Source organism: Hemitrygon akajei, chromosome 3 (assembly GCF_048418815.1).
Source record: "Hemitrygon akajei chromosome 3, sHemAka1.3, whole genome shotgun sequence".
Lineage (NCBI taxonomy): Eukaryota > Metazoa > Chordata > Chondrichthyes > Myliobatiformes > Dasyatidae > Hemitrygon > Hemitrygon akajei.
In genome coordinates, this window is record NC_133126.1 from 32,809,950 (window position 1) to 32,829,876 (window position 19,927).

At 39.5% G+C, this 19,927-nt stretch overlaps 1 protein-coding gene across 1 annotated transcript in view; it reads left to right on the forward strand.

Moving 5' to 3' along the window:
* The window catches only part of sgpp1b (sphingosine-1-phosphate phosphatase 1b), a 37,598-nt gene that overhangs the window by 9,522 nt on the left and 8,149 nt on the right, over nt 1-19,927 (forward strand). The window contains exon 2 of the mRNA XM_073039505.1: nt 13,494-13,583. Within this exon, the coding sequence (XP_072895606.1) occupies nt 13,494-13,583 (90 nt within the window). The remainder of the gene's footprint in view (nt 1-13,493; nt 13,584-19,927) is intronic.

Here is a 19,927-nt window from a genome sequence, read left to right on the forward strand (position 1 = left end):
TCTCTGCGAATCTGCACTCCATTATAGCAAGCCTTGTATGTCCACCCTGAGGTTTGTTGGCTTAAAAAAATCAAATGCAGTACCCAAACACAGAACACAGTCATGACCAATGTTTCTTCAACAGCAACATAATCTTTATTTCAGTGTTTTTTGCCATAAAACTTCATAGCTATAAACCTTTTAGATTATGGTTGTATGTGCCTATGGGTTTTTAGTGTAGTTTATGTGACTACCCTATCCCTTTTCTCCTTTTCTGACTTTTGCCATAGGAAATATTCAGATTCATCATCCACAAATTCAGAATGCATTTTACTTTCTCATATCTGTCACATTTGTTCCAGCTTCACTCAAAGTAATCTTTGCCCCATGATAATTTCCTTTTCCTGCTTGCTGGATTGATAGTCACCAACATGGTAAACTGGTCTCCTAATATAGTGACATGTAAACTTGAATGTACAGCTCTTCGTTCTTAATTCATGTCATTGATATAGGAGGCATAACATTTAAAAATGAAGCAAGGAAATGCCTTCCACTTGCTGGATTTCCTTTTGCATCCCTCTGCCAATTAATGTTTACAAGTTCCTGTCTAATGCCATCACAATTAGACTTGCCCCTGTTTGTGCTATGAACTTGTGGGCCAGTCCAATCCTTCTCTGTTTCTATTAAAACCATTAGAATTATGGTCATTACCCCTCCCCCATCCCACTGATACTTCAGTCACTTGCCCTCATTTTCCAATGGGAGGTCTATTGTTCCTCCTCTTGGGTAGGACCATCCACATGGGTATATAAAAATAAAAGGCATGGATATGATGGATCTTTTTCTCCTGGTAAGGATATCAAAAATGAGGATATAGGATTAAGTTGAGGAGCAGGAATTTTAAAAGGGATTTGAGAAGAAAGTTCTTGTTAGTGGTTTATAATCTGGAAGTTGCACTTGGAGGTTGTAGTGAGGTCAGATGCAATCATTATATTTACACAGCCACTTGTGTAGGGAATGCATGAAAGGATACAAAGCTAATGCAAATAGACGGATGTGTCCAGTTGAAAAGCCTTTTACTGTGCTGTACTGCTGACTCAGTGGCTCTAATTAGTATTGAACATGTTAACTGCCCTAATTAAAACTGAGCAGACTGCGAATGCTTCGAATATTTTGCCAGCAAGTGCCTCATACCTGTCAGTGGATGTTAAATGGAGAAAAAAGAATAAAGAACAATTTGAGCAGCCGTAATCATTTGACCTTGAAGTTTGTAAAAGTTGGATATAAAATTAATATTTTGGATCATCGTAACTCCAAAGCCCTGGACTCTGGAATTTGTTTCTGTTTTAAGTTGTGTTTTGTATGAATTCTGCTTCCTGCAATTATTGGAAATAACAGCAACCAAAAGAGTCCTTGCTGCCTTTTTGAAACTTTTCCTATTTGTTATCAAATGTACCTTTTCCCCCTAAAATTATGTTAATCAGAAAGTCTATTTGAGATCAGGTTTTAAGGCAATTGAATATAATACTGCATCTTAATTGCAGCCTTCTCGTTTTCTTTCCTCTCTCCCTGACTTTAAATTTCGATGAAGTAGGGTTTGCCCTCCAGCGTCATTATTTTGTAGGTGTGGCATGTGGTGGCACTGCAGGGGTTCTGTTCAATCACTAAAACGGCATCTGATACTTCAGTATAGAAATGTGCAGGATATCTGATCCCTACCTACTTCCGAGCCACTGAAGCCACTGTTTTTGTTTTTTCCAATTGGAATCATTGACTGTTGATACAATCAAGAACTCTGACCAAGTTTTAACAATGAGTATCACATTCAATGTTTCCATCCAAATATAAAAGATGATCTTTAAACATGAAACTTTGTAAAAGTGCAGCCCTTGCACTTTCTTGATGTCAATGACTAGACTCTTGCTGGTACTTTAAAGGTAGCTGTTTACTTTTTTTTCTCAGGCCAACCTTGCAGGAGTATATTTGTTTGGTCAGATATTTACTACATAGTGCCCACATTCTGCTGTAAGTTGGATTATTGGAGTTTTACCAAACAGCGTTTTGGAAACTTGGAACTGCCAGTATTATGCTTCCATTTAACTTAAGCAAGAATCAGTTCTGAATATGGGTATCTTGAGAGATGATGAAATTCATGAACCAACTTTAGAATGTTGCACAATTTGGCTTTTAGACCTAAATGTTAGCAAATCATAGTTTCAGGGAATAGTTTACTTGGCCTTCGTCCTGTCAGTTGTTTCAATATCAGTATAAACCAAGTGGAACAGTAGACCACAATAGATCATAAAATAGATGTAAAGTACCGGTAATTATTTACAAAAAGGCCAGTAATTGACCTTGAACTTGTAACCAACCTGCCAAACTGCAGATTAACTGATCTCTCCTTTTCTTGACAGCAATTAAGATTATTGATGACTGTATTGTTCTATAAGTCTTGGAAGCAGCAAGTTACACACTGTTATACAATATTTTGTAAAATTAAGCACTTCCAGTTTGCTGACAGAAGAACCACTGGTACTTTTCAAAATGAACAGTGAAACATTAAGTAAAATATTTTGATACATGAAGTGCTTTTGCCAAATTTCTAAAAGTCACAAGTCAGAGCAGTTAGTTGTAGCTTGTTGTATTGTCTAGCTTCATAATCTGCTTCCATCTTATTGAAGAAATAATCAGACTGGAATAGAAATTAATTTCTTCCAGATGGTTTGGTAAGTGCAGTTTTCATGAATAGTGATACTCAGTGCGTCATTGCAAGCTGACATCTGCATTACCAATGATGACAGCGATATATTTTCATCACTCCAATGGTTGATATATTAAGTTAAACATTGGATCTGCTCTTTAGGAAATTGTGTTCGTGTAACTTCATTTTTTTTTTGGAAACCTTTAGAACAAATTTATTTTCAATAAATCCTACTTGCAAAATCTTACTGGTGTGATTGGAGTTCTTATGAACTTAAGTTTTTCTCCTAATCCAACCCTATTAGAAATTGCTTCCTTGCCTTTGTTGTCTCGTTTATTTTCTTTGTAGACTGTGAAATTCCTTCTTGCTTTTCTAAGCTTCAGTCACACCATTTAACATCTGCACCTATGCTATTGAAATCTCAATTCACTGTGACTTTTTCAAACTCAATCTCAGATTTCAAAAGTTGCTGTCCTGCAACATAGCAATACAATATTACACTGAAGTGCTGAAGCAATAGATCCTTCCTGAAGCTGAATATTTGTTTGAAGTTGAGAAACTGCTGGTGCTAGAATCTGGAGTGAAGAAACCGTTGTGGGGGTGGGGGGGGGGGGAGACTCAGCAGGTCAAACAGCTTCTGTGGGGTGGGGATAGGGGTTCATGTTTTGAATTGAGACACTGCATCAAGACTAAATGTGGAGAGGGACGATGGTCACTATAAAGAGGAGTGGGAGCAGGGTAAAACAGGCTGGTAAGTGACAGGTAGGTCAGATGGAACTGAGGGGTTAGAGTTGGAGACACGGATGGTAGGAGGAGAGAGATGAGGGCAGAGAAAAGGTCAAGGCCCACAGGGTGGGAAGAGGTCTATTCTAGGTGAACCACACTTTTCCCCACCATGTCTCTTGGAAGGAAAACATCCTTCAAGTTTCTCCATATCTGCAGCATCAGCTCTCAAGACAGGACCTTCCATTCGAGGACATCTGAAGTGTCCATTCTTTTATTTTTAAGAAACTCTGGTTTCTCTTCTAATATGGTTGATGGAGTCCCTGTCACATTACTTAGACTTCCTAAGCATCTTTCAGTCTACATTGGTATAAAGATATAAACTTACAGATGCTGCTTTACCTGCAGAGTTCTTACAATTTTTTTTTGTTCCAGATTGCAGCATCTGCAGTCTTTTGTCTTCTGCTCAACCTTGTGGCGAGTATGTGTGCTTGATAGTAGTTGATAAGAAGTTCAATGACTTCACTGACTGACTGGGTGGTAATTGCCTGGAATAGATTGTGCAACCATATCTGTAGGGAATGTGTGATTGACGGTCCCCACATAAATTGGGCCCGGAAGCTGTACATTGAGGGCAGTTTATGCCTACATATCCAGGAATAGGGCGAAATTTAACCCGGCATACCATGAGAAATCAGGAGAACTCTCGTGCACGTGCTGTGAGAGATAAGAGATAGGAGGCAAGCAATGTAATAAGAGACACTGTCTTGGTACAGAAGTGCTGAGGCAGAGGGCCAAACTAGCCGAACACGATAGCACACAGCAGGGGATCAAATAGCTCCACTGTACTTCTATACTTTATATTCTTATCCTAACTGACTTCTATTATGGTTGGTGATTTTTATCCTCTTACGGAAAGAGCAGTTTGCTCTTTGTACAAATTTATGCAAGGCCTTGAAATGCTCATGGAATCTCACCTAAAAGGCCAATATTTGTGCTTGAATCCCACAGAGAAAGCCTGACACCATATTCACAAATCACTGAGAAGTTATAGTTAGTCCTATCAGTCTGTAATGTGCTACAGTGATGACTAGCTTGTTCCACTGCAGCTGCAGTTTATGCAATCCCAACATTATGGGAACTAAGATCAGAAGACAGCAGGTCATTTAGCGTTGAAGAGGAAATCTAGAGAAATTTTTTGAATTCTGGAGAAAAATCAGATTGTGTATTTCAGTACCAGCAGCCACAAGCATTGCAGGGACATAGCAAAAACCAGTAAAATGGCATTTGCTGGAATAATGACATTCATACCAGATTCAGATATTAAATATGTACAAAAACATCTATGCTCCAATTTGGTGGAAATCCTTTGCAATTAAGGTGCTAGAAGAACACAGTGGGTTGAGCAGTAAACTCTGGATGTTTTGGGTCGAGATCCTGGATCAGATCAGGACTGAGAGTAGAGTTGCCAGTAATAAAGAGAATGGGAGGGGTGAGACAGGGACAGCAGGTGGTAGGAGGGAAGGATGATGGGTAGATTCAAATAAACCCAGAAAGGAGGAAAGGAAGGAGTTCAGAGGCAAGAGGGTGATGGATAGAAATGGACAAAAGGAAATAAAAGGTAGATGGAGCGAGGTGTGTGAAGGAATGGAGCGGTAGGGAGTGCCACTGGGGGAAATGTGTGGGTAGCAGGACAATAAAACCAGGAGAGGAGAGGACAAAATGAGTGATGGGGACATAGGAATGTGAACAAAAATGCTTTGGTATTAGGAATCAGAGAGGGGGAATCAAAGGAGGTAGGGTTGCCTGCAACTGGACAATTCTACGTTCATATCATTGCATTGTAGACTATTGAGGTTTTGTCCTACTCGTTTTTACTGGTTCTCGCTCTTGCTTTAAGGCCAAGCACAGACAGGTCAGAAACTACACAACGATAAGTTCAGGTTGGTCACTGTGACAGAGCACAGATGTTCCCATCAGTGCGGTGGAGGCCACACCAGGAGCATTGAATGTAGTAGGCATCGTTGTAGGAGGTACACATGAACCTTTGTCTGACCTGGAAGAGCTTAAGTCCTTGGTCACAGGATTGAGGGGGGGGAAGAGAGGTGGAGAAGGTGTGTGCAACTGTTACATTTCCTGCACTTGTATGAAGAAGTGCTGTGGGGTTGGTGGTGAATCAGCAGACCTGGGGGTGGCTCATGGTGAGATCCAGTTGCAGCAGATGAAAATGACCAAAGGATGGTGTGCTGGGTATGAAGGTTAGTAAGGTGAAGGGCAAGGACAAGAGGAACCCTACCTCAGTTCTGTTTTGGAAATGAGGGGGGGAGATAGCAGTGAGAGCAGAGCTCAGGAAGTCTAAGTAATGTGAGAGTGGCTCCATCCAGAGCAACAGACACAAAATTCTGAAGGAACTCTGCAGGTTGGACGGTATCTATGAAAAGGAATAAACAGCCTGATGAAGGGGCTCAGTCCAAAATCTCGACTGTTTATTCCTTTCCATAAATGGTGCCTGACCCTGCTGATTTCCAACAGCATTTAGTGTCTGTCCCACCCATCCTTCACTACAGCAGCAGAGGCTGGAAGATAATTGGTGGAATTAGACAAGAAGGGCAGGACCACTCAGCTCCAGACTAAGTCACAGTCTTGTTGGAAACATGGATCGAAGAGCTGACTTCCACAAGTGAGATGTGAATAATTACACCCAATTGCAAGGCAACATGCATCAAACTACAGAATCAAATCGGAGTCACTGCTTATTAAGATCATCAAGGTTGGAGTCATACCTCAGACAATCAAAAGTGGTTGTGAGGTCTGTCATTACATCCTTGCAATGGTGTTCAAGGCAAATAAATTTTAGTTACTCATCAGTGATCTTCCTATCAACAGGTCAGGAGTGGGGATATTTATTAACTGTTAACATTTTCAATTCTATTTATAGCTCAGCTCACGAAGCAGCCCATGTCTGCTAACATTCAGGCATGAATGTTAAATAGAACTTGGGCTACAGGAGTGCCAGACATTGCTCATCAACAAAAGAGAAATCTTATTACCATTGTTACCACCCCAACCATCGATACTGACCAATTGTAAATGCTATGGCTACAAGAGCGGGCCAGAGACTGGGTATCCTGCATTGAGGGGTTCACCTGACGTGCAAGCTTTTTCATTTTCTATGAGGCCCAAGTCAGGTGCATGAGGGGAAACCTTCCATTTAGATAATTGCCGGTCCTACAACTCCAGAAGCTTGGTACCGACCAGGGCAGAGTAACCTGCATGATTGATAGCCCATCCACCGTTGGGGAGGAGTGGCTGCAGTAATTCCATCTACATAGTGTACTTGCCCAAATTAGTACGGTGTCACCTTCAAGCCTTTGGTCTGGCTCGTTGTTTTAATGGAACTAGGTAAATTAACATCTGCTTGCACTTATTTCACAGCTATCACAAAGTTGGCCTTTAAGAATGTAATGTCACTTCTCATTTCAACAGATGTCATTTAAGCCTTCTGTAATGCACTTTGAAAGATTATATAGGAAGCTTCAGGAAAAAAAAATTGTACTATTTTAATATGATATGATCTATTTGCCCTTGATCAGTATTTTCTTATACATTTATCCTGCTGTACAAAAATCTGAAAATTACATATAGCAGGGAAATTCTGGACCTTTTGGTGGGCCAATAATTATAGTGTAACTCTATATCTGCGGATTTTCCAAAGACCACTTTTCAATTTGGGTCTAAGTTTTTGTCACAGATCTACAACTTAAAGAAAATCTCTAAATTATTGCCATCAAGACTTGAAAGATTACAGTAATCTATAAATGTGAATGTACAGAAATGAAGAGCACTGTCATTTCGTACTGAAGGAATGACATTTGTGGAACATCTACTCAAGCAGTGGTTGCTCCAACTGTCATCACCTGCACTCTCACTTTTAGGCTGACCACCAATTTACAGCTTGAGGGATCCTTTTTTCTTTAACTTAAATGTTTCATGTGGGGTTTCCATTGAGAAGATAATTTTAAACAGTATGTCAATATTTAGGGAACTGACCACTTAAAGGGAAGGTGGGATGACCTACAACTTGTTTTCAGCTTCCAATCTAATCTCACGTGGTCCTATGTTTAAAATAACAAGTAATTGCTAACCAAATGAGGATCATAATAAGACTCTATGATTGACTAAGTTATGCAATAAATACAATCTAAAATATGACATTGTTTTTTTAATATCTAAGAATGTAGGAGATGCTCATTAACACTCTAATATGTGGGCATTTCAACATTTTGACAGAATGTTATCAATTCTGGTTGTTCATACAAACAGCACAGTACAGGCCCTTCAGCCCTTGATGTTATACTGACCTTTTAACCTGCTCCAAGATCAATCTAACCTTTCCTTCCTGCGTAGCACTCTGGTTTTCTTCATTCACATGTCTAAAAGTTTCTTAAATGTCTCCAATGTATCTGCCTCCTCCACCACCGCTGGCAGGATGTTCTATGGTTTTGAAAAAATTAGCCCAACATCCCTCTGTATTTACTCCTAATCATCTTAAAAGTATGCTGTCTCATAATTGTCATTGCCACCTTGGGGTAAATGCACTAGCTGTCCACTGTATGCCTCTCATTTTGTACACCTCTATCAAGTCACCTCTCATCCTGCTTGCTCCAAAAGAAAAGCCCTAGCTTGCTTAACCTTTCCTCATAAGATATACTCTCTAATCCAGTCAGCATCCTGGTTAATCTCCTCTGTATACTACCTATAATAAAGTGACTGGAACTGAATGCAACACCCCTGTGTGGTCTAACCAGAGTTTTGTAGAGCTGTAACATTACCTCTGGCCCTAGAACTAAATCCCTGATGTATGAAGGCCTTTTATTTCTTAGATCTCAGATCTTATTTTGTCCTTGATATACAAGAGTTTTTTTGATACCACAATTAGTGGACTTGAAAGAATATACTTTTTGGTGTTCTCCATCATGGTTCTAGACTGATTCAACACAGTTATATGTTGAATTAATTGCTCTGTGTCTATTACTGGATAAAATTAGATCTTCTGAAACCATGACAGTTATTTGTTCCTTTAACTGTTAAGCATCAGTATCTAATGAGAAGTGCCATTATTGGGAGTTTCAGTCGCTGTTAGTCTGTACGATGGAATAAACAGCGAAGTTATTTGAAAAATAGAGAAGTGTTAGGAGTCTATGGAGCACACACTCAGTGGCTACGGAGTGTACAGCACGGAATAGGACCTGTGGATCACGATGTCTATGCTGACGATGATGGCATTTGAACTGCACACCTGCCTATGTTCAATTTATATCTCTCAATTCCCTGCCTCTTCAGTATCCGAGAAACTTGTGATACTTACAAGTCACATTGATGTGCCTGCTTTCAGGGTGCGACTGGCTTATTACTGGTTCAAGAATGTAGTCCCTCATAAAAGAAGATTTGTTCCTGAGTGTTACATTATCATATGACTAAAATGGTCAGGATTGGTTTACTATTGTTACATGTACAGAGTTATAGTGAAATACTTGTTTTGCATACCATCCATTCAGATAAATTAATTACAACAGTGTGTTTTGGTATTTTACAACAGTAACAATAACAGAGTGCAGAATAAGGTGTTAGCAGTTACAGAGAGAGTGTGGTGCAAAGTCACATCAAGGTATCTTGTCAAGTCAAGGCTCCATCTTGTACTAGGGAACCATTCAGTAGCCTTATAACAGAGGGATAGAAGCTGTCTTTGAAACCGTGCTATGTGCTTTGAGGCTTTTGTATCTTCTGCCTAATTTGGGGTGGAGGGGAGGGGAGTCAGTGCAGCTGGGAGGTAAGAGAGGATATCTGGATTGGGTGCATCTTTGATTATGTTGGATGCTTTATTGAGGTAGTGAGAAGTATAGACAGAGTCCATGGAGGAGAGGCTGGTTTCCATGATGTGCCGGGCTGCATACGCAATTCTCTCCTGTTTCTTGCAGTCGGTGCAGAACAGTTCCCTTAGCAAACTGTGATGCATCTGAATAGGCTTCTTCCTATGGTGCATGATTAAAAATTGGTAAGGGTTAAAGGGGACGTGCCTTTTTTTTTTGTCAGCCTCCTGTGAGCTTGCTTGGCCTTGGTATTACCACGGTTGGACCAGGACAGGCTACTGATGGTATTCACTCCTAAGAACTTGAAACTCCCAACCCACTCAACTTCAACACTGCTGATGTAAGCAGGAGCATGTCCCCTCCTTTCCTATAGTTAATGACTAGCTCTTTGGTACTTGCAGCACTGAGAATCTTTCAGAGCATAAGGTAGTAATCATTCTCTCAGTATCATCTGGGAGCCCTCACAATAGTGCTTTATTCTTCTGGCAATCTGAAATGTGGCTGAGTTTTACCAGTTTCACTAATTATTAAATCCTAACTTGATGCACTAAGGGTGCATTATAGCTCTCTTAATGTTAAATAATTGTATCCTTTATCTGGACCTAATGAACTACACTCATGCGCACATACCATTGTGGACAATATGCCATCAGTATGGGGTTTTGTGTAAAATGGAACCAGGTTAATGTTACAAAGTATTTGTGGATGCCATTTAGAGAGAGTGGTATTTTCAAGTGCCTTATTCAAGTTGGTGACTAACTGGGCTAAATTATTGAGCTTTTGAAGGTTTAGAAGCACCAGCATGATAAAGTTTTGCAGTTTAAAAAAAAAAAAATTTTTCAAAAGTTGATTGTGTTTTACATTTTTTCACCAAATCAGAGCACAGATGTGCCTTAGTTTTGAAAGGAGTTGAAAAGATAAATGTTTTTCTTGGTGTTTACCATCTTATTTAACAATTGCTGTTCACTGGTTATATTTGATGTCTCCGCATTGCTTGTGGCTGTTGGCAGTAAAATGCCCATGTGATTTTTTTTTATATCTGTCTCGCTCCAGAATCAAGAGCATTTCAGTGGACTTCTGTTGGTGCTCAATAACCTACTGTCTTCTGATCATAGATCCCCCATTGTTGGGATTGCCATGAACTGCAGCTGCAGTGGCACAAGCTGCTCATCACTGTAGCAAGTTACAGACTGATGGGACTAATTGACAATTTTCAGTCATCTGTGTACGTGGTGACAAGTTTTCTCCGTGGGATTCTAACACACCTATTGATCTTTTAGACGAGATTCCATGAATGTTCAAGGCCTTGCAGCCTTTGTACAGATTTATGCCTTTTAGTTGGGAGGGAATGAATTTCATTTTTAATTAACATAACAAAATTTAAATTTTTGCACAACCTCAATTTGAGAGATGTTTGAATTAAGCAAGTTCAAATTTATAATACTCTGCACACTAATACCATCATTTATCAAGTCTCTACTTAAAGTTGATGGCATCCAACCACAGTGAATTTCAGTTGCTGCCAACTTTGTATTGCATATTTGTTTTGTGTAATTTAGAAACACAGAAAGCCTACAGCACAATACAGGCCCTTCAGCCCACAAATCTGTGCCGAACATGTCCTTGCCGTAGAAATTACCTAGGGTTACCCATACCCATAATTTCTTTACACATTTTTGGTTACTTGTTCTTTAAAGTACATTATTTTGTTAAACAACATTGTATTGCATATTAAAATCCAGAAACTCAATTGAATTATCCAGGCAAGATTCAGAGAAAAGTCATTAGTGCTACTGGGGGCATTTATGTCTGTCAGTAGTTAGCCCACATCTGAATGGTGGAGCGGTTTTATTTTGCTGAAAACATTATATTGTCCTAACAGAAAGAAGATTTGTAGAAAAAGGTACATGAGTGAATCTGCAGATGCTGCAAATAAATAAAAACACAAAATGCTGGCAGAACTCAGCAGGCCAGACAGCATCTATGGGAGGAGGTAGTGACGACGTTTCGGGCCGAAACCCTTCATCGGAGGTCTGTTGATACCCCTGCCCCCCCTTACCCCCATTCCTATCTATTATTTTAGTCTGGTTCTCTTTCTCTTTTTCCCCCCCTCACTATAATCTCCCCCCAGCCCTACCTTTCTTTCTTTTATTTCCCATAATTCTCCACCTTCCCCCTAGCCTATTTCCCTCTAGCCTATCACTTCCCAGCTCTCTACTTCATCCCTCCCCCCATTTCTTATCCCCTCTCCACCATCCCATGTTACTTCACTCCTGATGAAGGGTTTCGGGCTGAAACGTCGTCACTACCTCCTCCCATAGATGCTGTCTGGCCTGAGTTCTGCCAGCATTTTGTGTTTTTATGTAGAAAAAGGTAAGCAGGTTGCAGGCACATGGCATAATGGTGACAGAAAAGTTGTTTGCTTTCAAGTGTTCTAAGCAATCATTTAGTCTACATATAATCATTTTATGATGTGGAGAAGTTGACATTAATATATTTTTAAAATGCTCATGGGTGAGAACATCCATCATTAAAGACCATCACCATTCGGGATGGTCCTCTTTCTTGTTGCTGGCATTAAAGAACCATACTTAAAGACTGAGAAGCAGCTTCCCCTCCTATTTTCGGATTTCTGAACACTTCATAAACACTGCCTCATTGTTCTTTTTTTGTGCTATTTACCTATTTTTTGCAATTTATAGGTTTTTGTCTTTGTACTGCTGCTCAGAACAAATTTCATGTCATATGCCATCATATGGGGATAATAGTTCTGATTCTGAAAATTGCCAATGGCATATTTCAGCATGTGCAAATGAGAAGATGCATAATTGTAAGAAAAGTAAAGATGGCTCCAGAAAGTTCATCTTGAACTTTCAATCTCAAGACTTTCGAATGTGACTTGCTATCAGATTTCACTCGATAACATCCCTGTAAGGTAATTTACAGTGTTTTGCTATTTTCAGTGATGTATATGCAATATATTTTATCTGCAACTTGCTACTGATCAGTTTTGCAACTTTTAACTTTCTCAGAATTATGGATTATCTCAATTGAAATTTGCCAATGACTGTTTTCAGTCAGAATTGTTATTACTGACGTGAAATTTGTTGTATGCATCAGCAATACAGTACGAAGACAAAAAAAACCTATAAATTATGAAAACATATAAATAGTACAAAGAAAAAGATGATAAATTAGTCCGAATCAGGTTTATTATCACTGAGGTACATGAAATGTTTTGTGGGAGCAGTACAGTGCAACACATACAATAGTTATAGTAAATTAATTAGTGTGAAAGACGAATAGTAAGCTATTCATGGACCATTCAGAAACCTGATGGTGGAGGTGATGAAGCTGTTCCTAAAATAATGAGTGTGGGTCTTTACTTTCCTGTACCTCCTCTCTGATAGTAGTAATGAGAAGGGGGCATAGGGTGTGAGGTTCCTTAATAATGGATGCTGCCTTTTAAAGGTAAAACTTCTTGAAAATACCTTCAGCAGTAAGGAAGTTTGTGCCTGTGCTGAAGCTGGCTGAGTACACAACCTTCACCAGTTCTTTTGATCCTGTGCATTGGTCCCTCCATACCAGGTGTTGATGCAACCAAGTGGAATGTTCTCCACTGTACTCTGTAGAAATTTGGTAACAGTATTTGTGGTGACTACCAAATCTCAAATTCCTAATGAAGTAGTGCTGCTAGCATGCCTTATTCATGATTGCACCTGGGATACATCCTCTGGGATATCAATCCCCAGGAGCTTGAAGCTGCTCACCCTTTCCACTGCTGACCCTCAACGAGGAATGAATTTTTCTGTACACAATCAGTTCCTTGGTGTGCTGATACTGTGTGCAAGGTTGTTGTACAAAACCAGTCGATCATTGTTTGCAAAGTGGCATGGATTTAGAATTATACTGGATGGCTTAAGTGGAAATAGTTTATTTTTTTAACAGAAACATGTCTTCAAGTGGAGTCTTGCCACCATATTGATGTCTGATTTCAAAATCTTGTGCTACAATAAATGTTGACATACCACATTTGTTAATTAGTGAGTGACGCATATTATCAACAGGGTTGTAGAATGATTTAATATTTTTTCAACCTGACTGACTGACAATTAACCCATCAATTAACAGCATTGAGACTAGTTTAATTACACAACCTTAAAATTGTATAAACAAAATTGTTATTAATTTATGACTAACTTATTGTTTTTATTTTTCAGTATCCTTACGCAATTGGACTACTCCTTGCTTCTAGCTGGTGCATCCTTGTATGTCTCAGTCGACTGTACATGGGGATGCATTCTATTCTGGTGAGTGAATAATGAGATAGATAATTGTATTCTTGTGCTTGGATTTGCCAGTGCAATGGTTCGGATTAGCTAGTCTTAGAATCATGACCATAATTCACTATGTCATCTGAGCTCCATTTTCCATTTAGTCTGTCTACACCAGCAAAGAATATATTCTTCTGACATACCAATTGTATTAAATAAAACAAAAATTGTTAATGGCCATTTAGTTTTAAACCAATTATTCAATATTTTCAAACATTCATGACCGTCAAAAACGACTTTCTGCCACTTTGGCAAGAACATAATGGTGTGGAAGTTTGCCAGGAACTGATAGGTGTAACTTGGCTTGCATTAGCTAATTAGTATTACCTTTGGTTTTTCAGCAGATTTTTTTGTTTAATAATCTCTTTAATGCAATTGAAGTGGAAATTGACTGTCTTTTAATCATGCATATTAAATATGTTAAAATTTCAAGGTGTTCCACTGAGGTTAGATGGGACTACAACTAGAGGTCATGGGTTAAGGGTGAAAGGTGTAATGTTCAAGGGGAACATGAGGGGAAACTTCTTCACTCAGAGGGTTGTGAGAGTTGGAACAAGCTGCCAGCACAAGTGGTGCATGCAAGCTTGATATTAGTGTTTAAGAGAAGTTTGGATAGGTACTTAGATGGTAAGGATATGAATGGCTATGGTCCTACTGTAGGTTGATGGGAGTAGACAGGTTAAATGGTTTGGCATGGACGAGATTGGCTAAACAGCCTGTTTCTGTGCTGTGCTTTTCTATGACTCTGACTCTAAGATGTGTGCAATTAATTGTCAGTGCTGTGATTTACCCTGCACTACCCTACCCCCCCCCCCAAATGCTGACTCTTGAAGAAATCGCACCTCTGACTGATCCTGTCCTTACTTGTTTAAATTCTAGCCTAAGGCACTGATGTAAGTTATAATTTTGAGCTTTTGTTGCTGCTGCTCCTGAACTAATAAAACTTGGGATTGACCAGGTTTGCATTGAGATGCCTTCTATATAGTGAAGCACTGTGTCACATGTCAAAAGTAATCACTTGGCCTTTGTGGAATTCCTTTTGCAGCATTTTGGGCTAGCATCCGCAATCGCTTTGCAGCACCAGCGATCACTGATTGGGATTTGATTCCCGCCACTGTCTGTAAGGAGTTTGTACATTCTCCCTGTGACTGCATGTGTTTCCTCCAGGTGCTCCGGTTCTCTCCCACATTCTGAAGATGTACGGTTAGGGTTAGTGAGCATTGGGCATGCTATGTTGGTGCCAGAAGTACGACCACACTTGCAGGCTGCCCCCAACACAACCTCGAACTGTGGTCATTGATGCAAAACGACAGATTTCGCTGTGCATTTCAATGAACGTGCGACAACTAAGGCTAATCTTTAATCTCTCAAATGTAAGGTTTTCTCTGGGAAACTGGCTATGTCTTTGCAATGTAGTCGTGTTCATTCTGGTGCTATTATATTGGAGTGGAATCCTATTTAAAACCAGTGCACAAAAATCTACTTCAGCTAAAATTTTTATAATTGGAACTAAAGATGACTAAAGAGTTTTAAGATCATTGCTTTTACTTGCCCAGGCAGGTATTGAATGGCACATAAGAGGTTGCAGATGTTGTAATCTAGTGCAAAAAAACACAAACGACTGAAGAAACTCAATTCGTCAAGCAGCAGCTGTGGAAGGAAAGGAATGGTCAAAGTTTTGCGTTGAGACTCTGCATCAGATCCTTCCGAAGAAGCTGCTTGACCCGCTGAGTTTCTTCAGCAGTTTGTTTTGCCATATACCATGGAAATGTTTCTTATTTGATTGTCTCATTCACGTAAAAGCTCAAGTCTGTGACAAGGGAACTTGTTCCCATTCCTTATCTGTACATCTCAGTGAATATTGAGATACAGCAATACAAGTAGCAGTTTTGTGCATCCAATAACTGCTTTGTTGGTGGAAGAAAGTTACAGTTTTTTAAAGAACGGAGAGAATTTATGCAAATGAAGTGGTGAGCTGGTCCTAATCGAGAATTAACTCGGCAGTTTATGCTGTTGTTTACAAAGGATGAATCTTGCCAAGGATTAGACTCAAAGTAATAAGGATTTCAGCAGCAAATCAGCTGAGACAAAAGTAAAAGTAGGCAGTATAATAAAGGAAAACTAGCTTTGTAATGCAGAATCAGAATATATGGGCTGACGCTCATCTTAATGTTGAATATCACAGCAAGTTTCCAAACAGTCTGACACATGAAACCTCCAGAAGTACAGATGGAATTTCAATCTTTGGGAATGAATCAAAGTCAGAGGGAAGCTATGGTGGCAGAAGCACACCTTCTGATTTCAGTGAACAATTTGTCATATTTAAGTATAAATATTATATTTTAATGACGTTGTCTGTGCTATTCAATTACTTAAGTTTACCACAGCTTCATTGGGGTGTGGGATGAGCAAAACTGTGTAAGTACTATCATAGATACACCACAGACTTTTCATCTGTTGCAATTACGATTAGATTTTCCCCACCATGCTTGACAGATTATACCTTTTGCATTATAATTTAAGTTCTGATCAGATTCTTAAATTAAATCTATTGATTTTAGTATGTTCTTAATGTGTTTTTACGAATTTTCTACTTAAAGCAAGCATGTTTATATCCTAGTGCTGAGAAATTGATGGGATCTCAGTACACGGGCACATGAAAGTGGAAAAACTAATCCAACCAATTCGTACAAAATGCTGGAGGAACTCAGCAGGTCAGGCAGCATCTATGGAAAAGGGTGAACAGTGAATGTTTCCGGCCATGTCTCTTCTTCAGGACATCAGAACATCAATGTTTACTCTTTTCCATAAATGCTGCTTGATCTGCTGAGTTCCTCCAGAATTTTGTGAGGTGATTTGGATTTCCAGCATCAGCAGACTTTCTTGTCTTTGTCCCAACATACTCCATATGATAAAAGATCAGGAGTTCTCCTTTTTCCATTTTGCCCCTTTGCCCCTTCCATTTACCCTTTTTCTCATATCATTAAATGTGGTTTGCTGAATTATATTTAGTGTTTCTTTTATTATTTGAATTGTAACCACAAATTAATACATAAACTTTTGGGGGGGTTAGAAAGGTCTTTAAAAATCTAATAGCATTGATTTTTTTCTATCTACCGGTAATTGTGTCTCAGTAATTTGTAGCTATTTCAACTGAAGTATTTTCAGTACCTTGTATGGAATCAGTTTTTACTTCCAAAAAAAAACACAATTTGAAATGCAATGTTTCAGTCCTCTAGACAAAATTGGCATTTTACTTGCTGAATGATTATTGTTAAAAGTCAATGAAATAATCCCTTACTTCAGTAGGGATTTCAGTAGGGGCTAAAAGCTATCAAATTTCGATAACCAATCCTGGAACTGTTGCACTGTGCAGATGAATTGTTTACAAAATAGACTTTTATGCACTCTCCTAGAAGTTTGCAAAGATTCATCTAAAACTTTGACAAGCTTCTGTAGATGTGTGGTGGAGAGCATATTGACTGATTGCATCTTGGCCTGGTAAGGAAACACCAATGCCCTTGAATGGAAAAGCCTGCACAAGTAGAGGATATAGCCTGTTCCATGGGTGAACCCCTTCCCACCATTGAGCACATCTACATGGAGCACTGTCGCAGGAAAGCAGCATCCATCACAAAGACCCCCACCTCCCAGGCCATGATCTCCTGTCACTGCTGCCATTAGGAAGGTGGTACAGGAACCTCAGGACCCATGCCACCAGGTTCAAGAATTGTTACTGCCCCTCAACCATTAGGCTCTTGAACCAGAGGGGGTGACTTCACTCTCCCCTTTACTGAACTGTTCCACGACCCATGGACTCTTTTCAAGGACTCTTCATATCATGTTCTTGATATTTATTGCATATTATTATTATTTTCTTTTTGTATTTGCAGCGTTTGTTGTCTTTTGCTCGTTGTTTACCCACCCAGTTGGGTCGGTCTTTCATTGATTCTATTATGTTTCTTGTATGTATTATGAATGTATTTAAGGGTTGTATATGGTGACATAATTTACTTAGAAACCACAGAGTGAGTACTGCACAGCAGTACTTCCAGATACAGAGGCAGTTTGAAGGACTCTCTTCTTTTGATGCTCCACTTTAATCTGCCTGTTCAGATTTTTTTGAGCTGTTTTATGTATGAGATTAGCAGTGTCTTCGAGTCTGATGACATCTTTAGTCTGGTGTTTAGGTATGGTGTAATTCAGTGCCATTCCCATGATTACTGGAATCTGATGGATCTTACATCATTTTTTTCCCTCTGTTTGCTATAATGTAGTGGAAAACCAAAGCAATATTTTCACAGCAGGATAGATGAAGAAGAAAAAAAAGGACAAATGAAAGGGGTGAAATGTTGTTTTTGTGAGTACACTCAAATCTCAGGAGTTTTCTAATTTGGTACTGCCCAAAACTTTTAGCAAACTGGATCATATTTGAATGTTGTTCCTGTTTCTAATCATACAGGAAATGTGAAGAAGACTTTGAATTTTTGTTGAAGTGCATGTAATAGCATGCTTTGTTTTTGTGTCTTTTGAACTTTGGAGTTGGTAGGCATGCACTTTGGCCTTGGTCTCTTAGTCAGTCAGCTAAGAGAGATCGAGAGCAGCCTTTCACCTGTTGTAAAATGTGTGGATTTAAAGCAGGAGTGGTATTGGACTTGGCTGTAGCATCAGTGCTAGGTCAAATTATCTGTCTGTGTACCATATCAAGTTTTATGCCCATCATCAGGTCAGACTGAACCACACCAATTTTAGTATCAGCAGTGACACATTTGGTTGCCTCTGAGTTGGAATAGATTGGAATTAAGTTACATTCTGGAGACTTGCACAGAAAAATCTAGGTTAGCATTCATAGAGAATACAGTGGAAGGGCTGCATTATTGACACAATCTTCTGATGAATCATTATGAAGAGTCCCTGCAGTTCTCTCCAGTAAAAGTTTTTTTTAAATCTTGTGGCATTGTACAGACTAAAGACTGAGTTTTTGGTTTTCTGGCCAATACTGATTCTTGGTTTCTTAAAAATTTTTGCTTTCATCATACACTTGCTTTGGTATTAGCATGGGTAAATTGCTGGTCTCATTTACAACATTGATTATCCTTCTAATGTACTTCGTTGACCATAAAATGCTTTGGAACTAAAAGGTGCATGCAAGTTTTGCAACTTATTTGTCAAATAATTCAGTATTGCATCTGAGAATAAAATTAAACCTCATTATTTTGTTTCACTGCATGGCTCCTGCACTACAGCATGAAGTGGACATTTTTTTCACATTTAGATTAAAGCAATTTTTTCAGCTGTCATCAGGCCTTCACTCTTCTCATCACTCATCTCCATGTTCATCTTGTTCAGACAAAGGTTCATTTTATTGTCAAAGTGTATAATACAGCTCTGATATTTGTCTTCTCCAAATAGCCATTAAATGCAGAAAGACCATGGATGTTGCTGAAAGAAAAGACATCAATTCCCCCCCCAAAAAAAACTGCATGAAAAATAAAAGCAGAACTTGCAGACCCTTAAATACCCCGCCCGCAGCAAAAAACTGCCACAATAACAATCAATGACCTCCTCACTCACAGAAAAGAACAGCGACAGTAGCATCAAATCCCCAACACAGACAGATATACTTTATTGATCCCGAGGGAAATTGGGTTTCGTTACAGTCGCACCAACCAAGAATAGTGTAGAAATATAGCAATATAAAACCATAAATAATAATAAGTAATAAGTAAATTATGCCAAGTATAACACCCACTCTTATTCACAAAAAAATTAACAGATCACCCACCTGCCAATCGTCCACAAGAAAGAAAACACCAAAAAACTGAAGGAAACCTATAAAAAGCACAGTAAAATAGTCACATAAACCTCAGAATATGGGAAACATCTTTTCACTGCATACAAGGAGAACAGCCACATGAGCTCAGTCCTTCCTGAATCAGCAGTCACTTTTTACGGGTTGAACGCCGTCTACCCGGACTGAATGGGCTGATCAGGTCTGCAGGCCAACCCAGGGCTGAACACGCCAATCTGGCTGCTGACGCCTTGCGCCGAGCCAGCACTGACCCCACCACATTTACCCATTCACCTCGATGCTTCAGTCTTCCTTGCTGCTTCGAGCTGTAGTCAATCATGACACCACACCTCATTTCTGGTCTTTTCCGGAAGTCAGCTTGTGTTCTGAGACCTCTGCGCCTCTTTCCCCCCCCCCCCCGGCCCCCAACCTCTCCCGTCTATGATCTCCACAAGGCAGCTCTCTAGACAGAACACACAGATGAACCCTTCGATCCGGATTCAAACTCTACGTCGCAGGCTCCAACAGT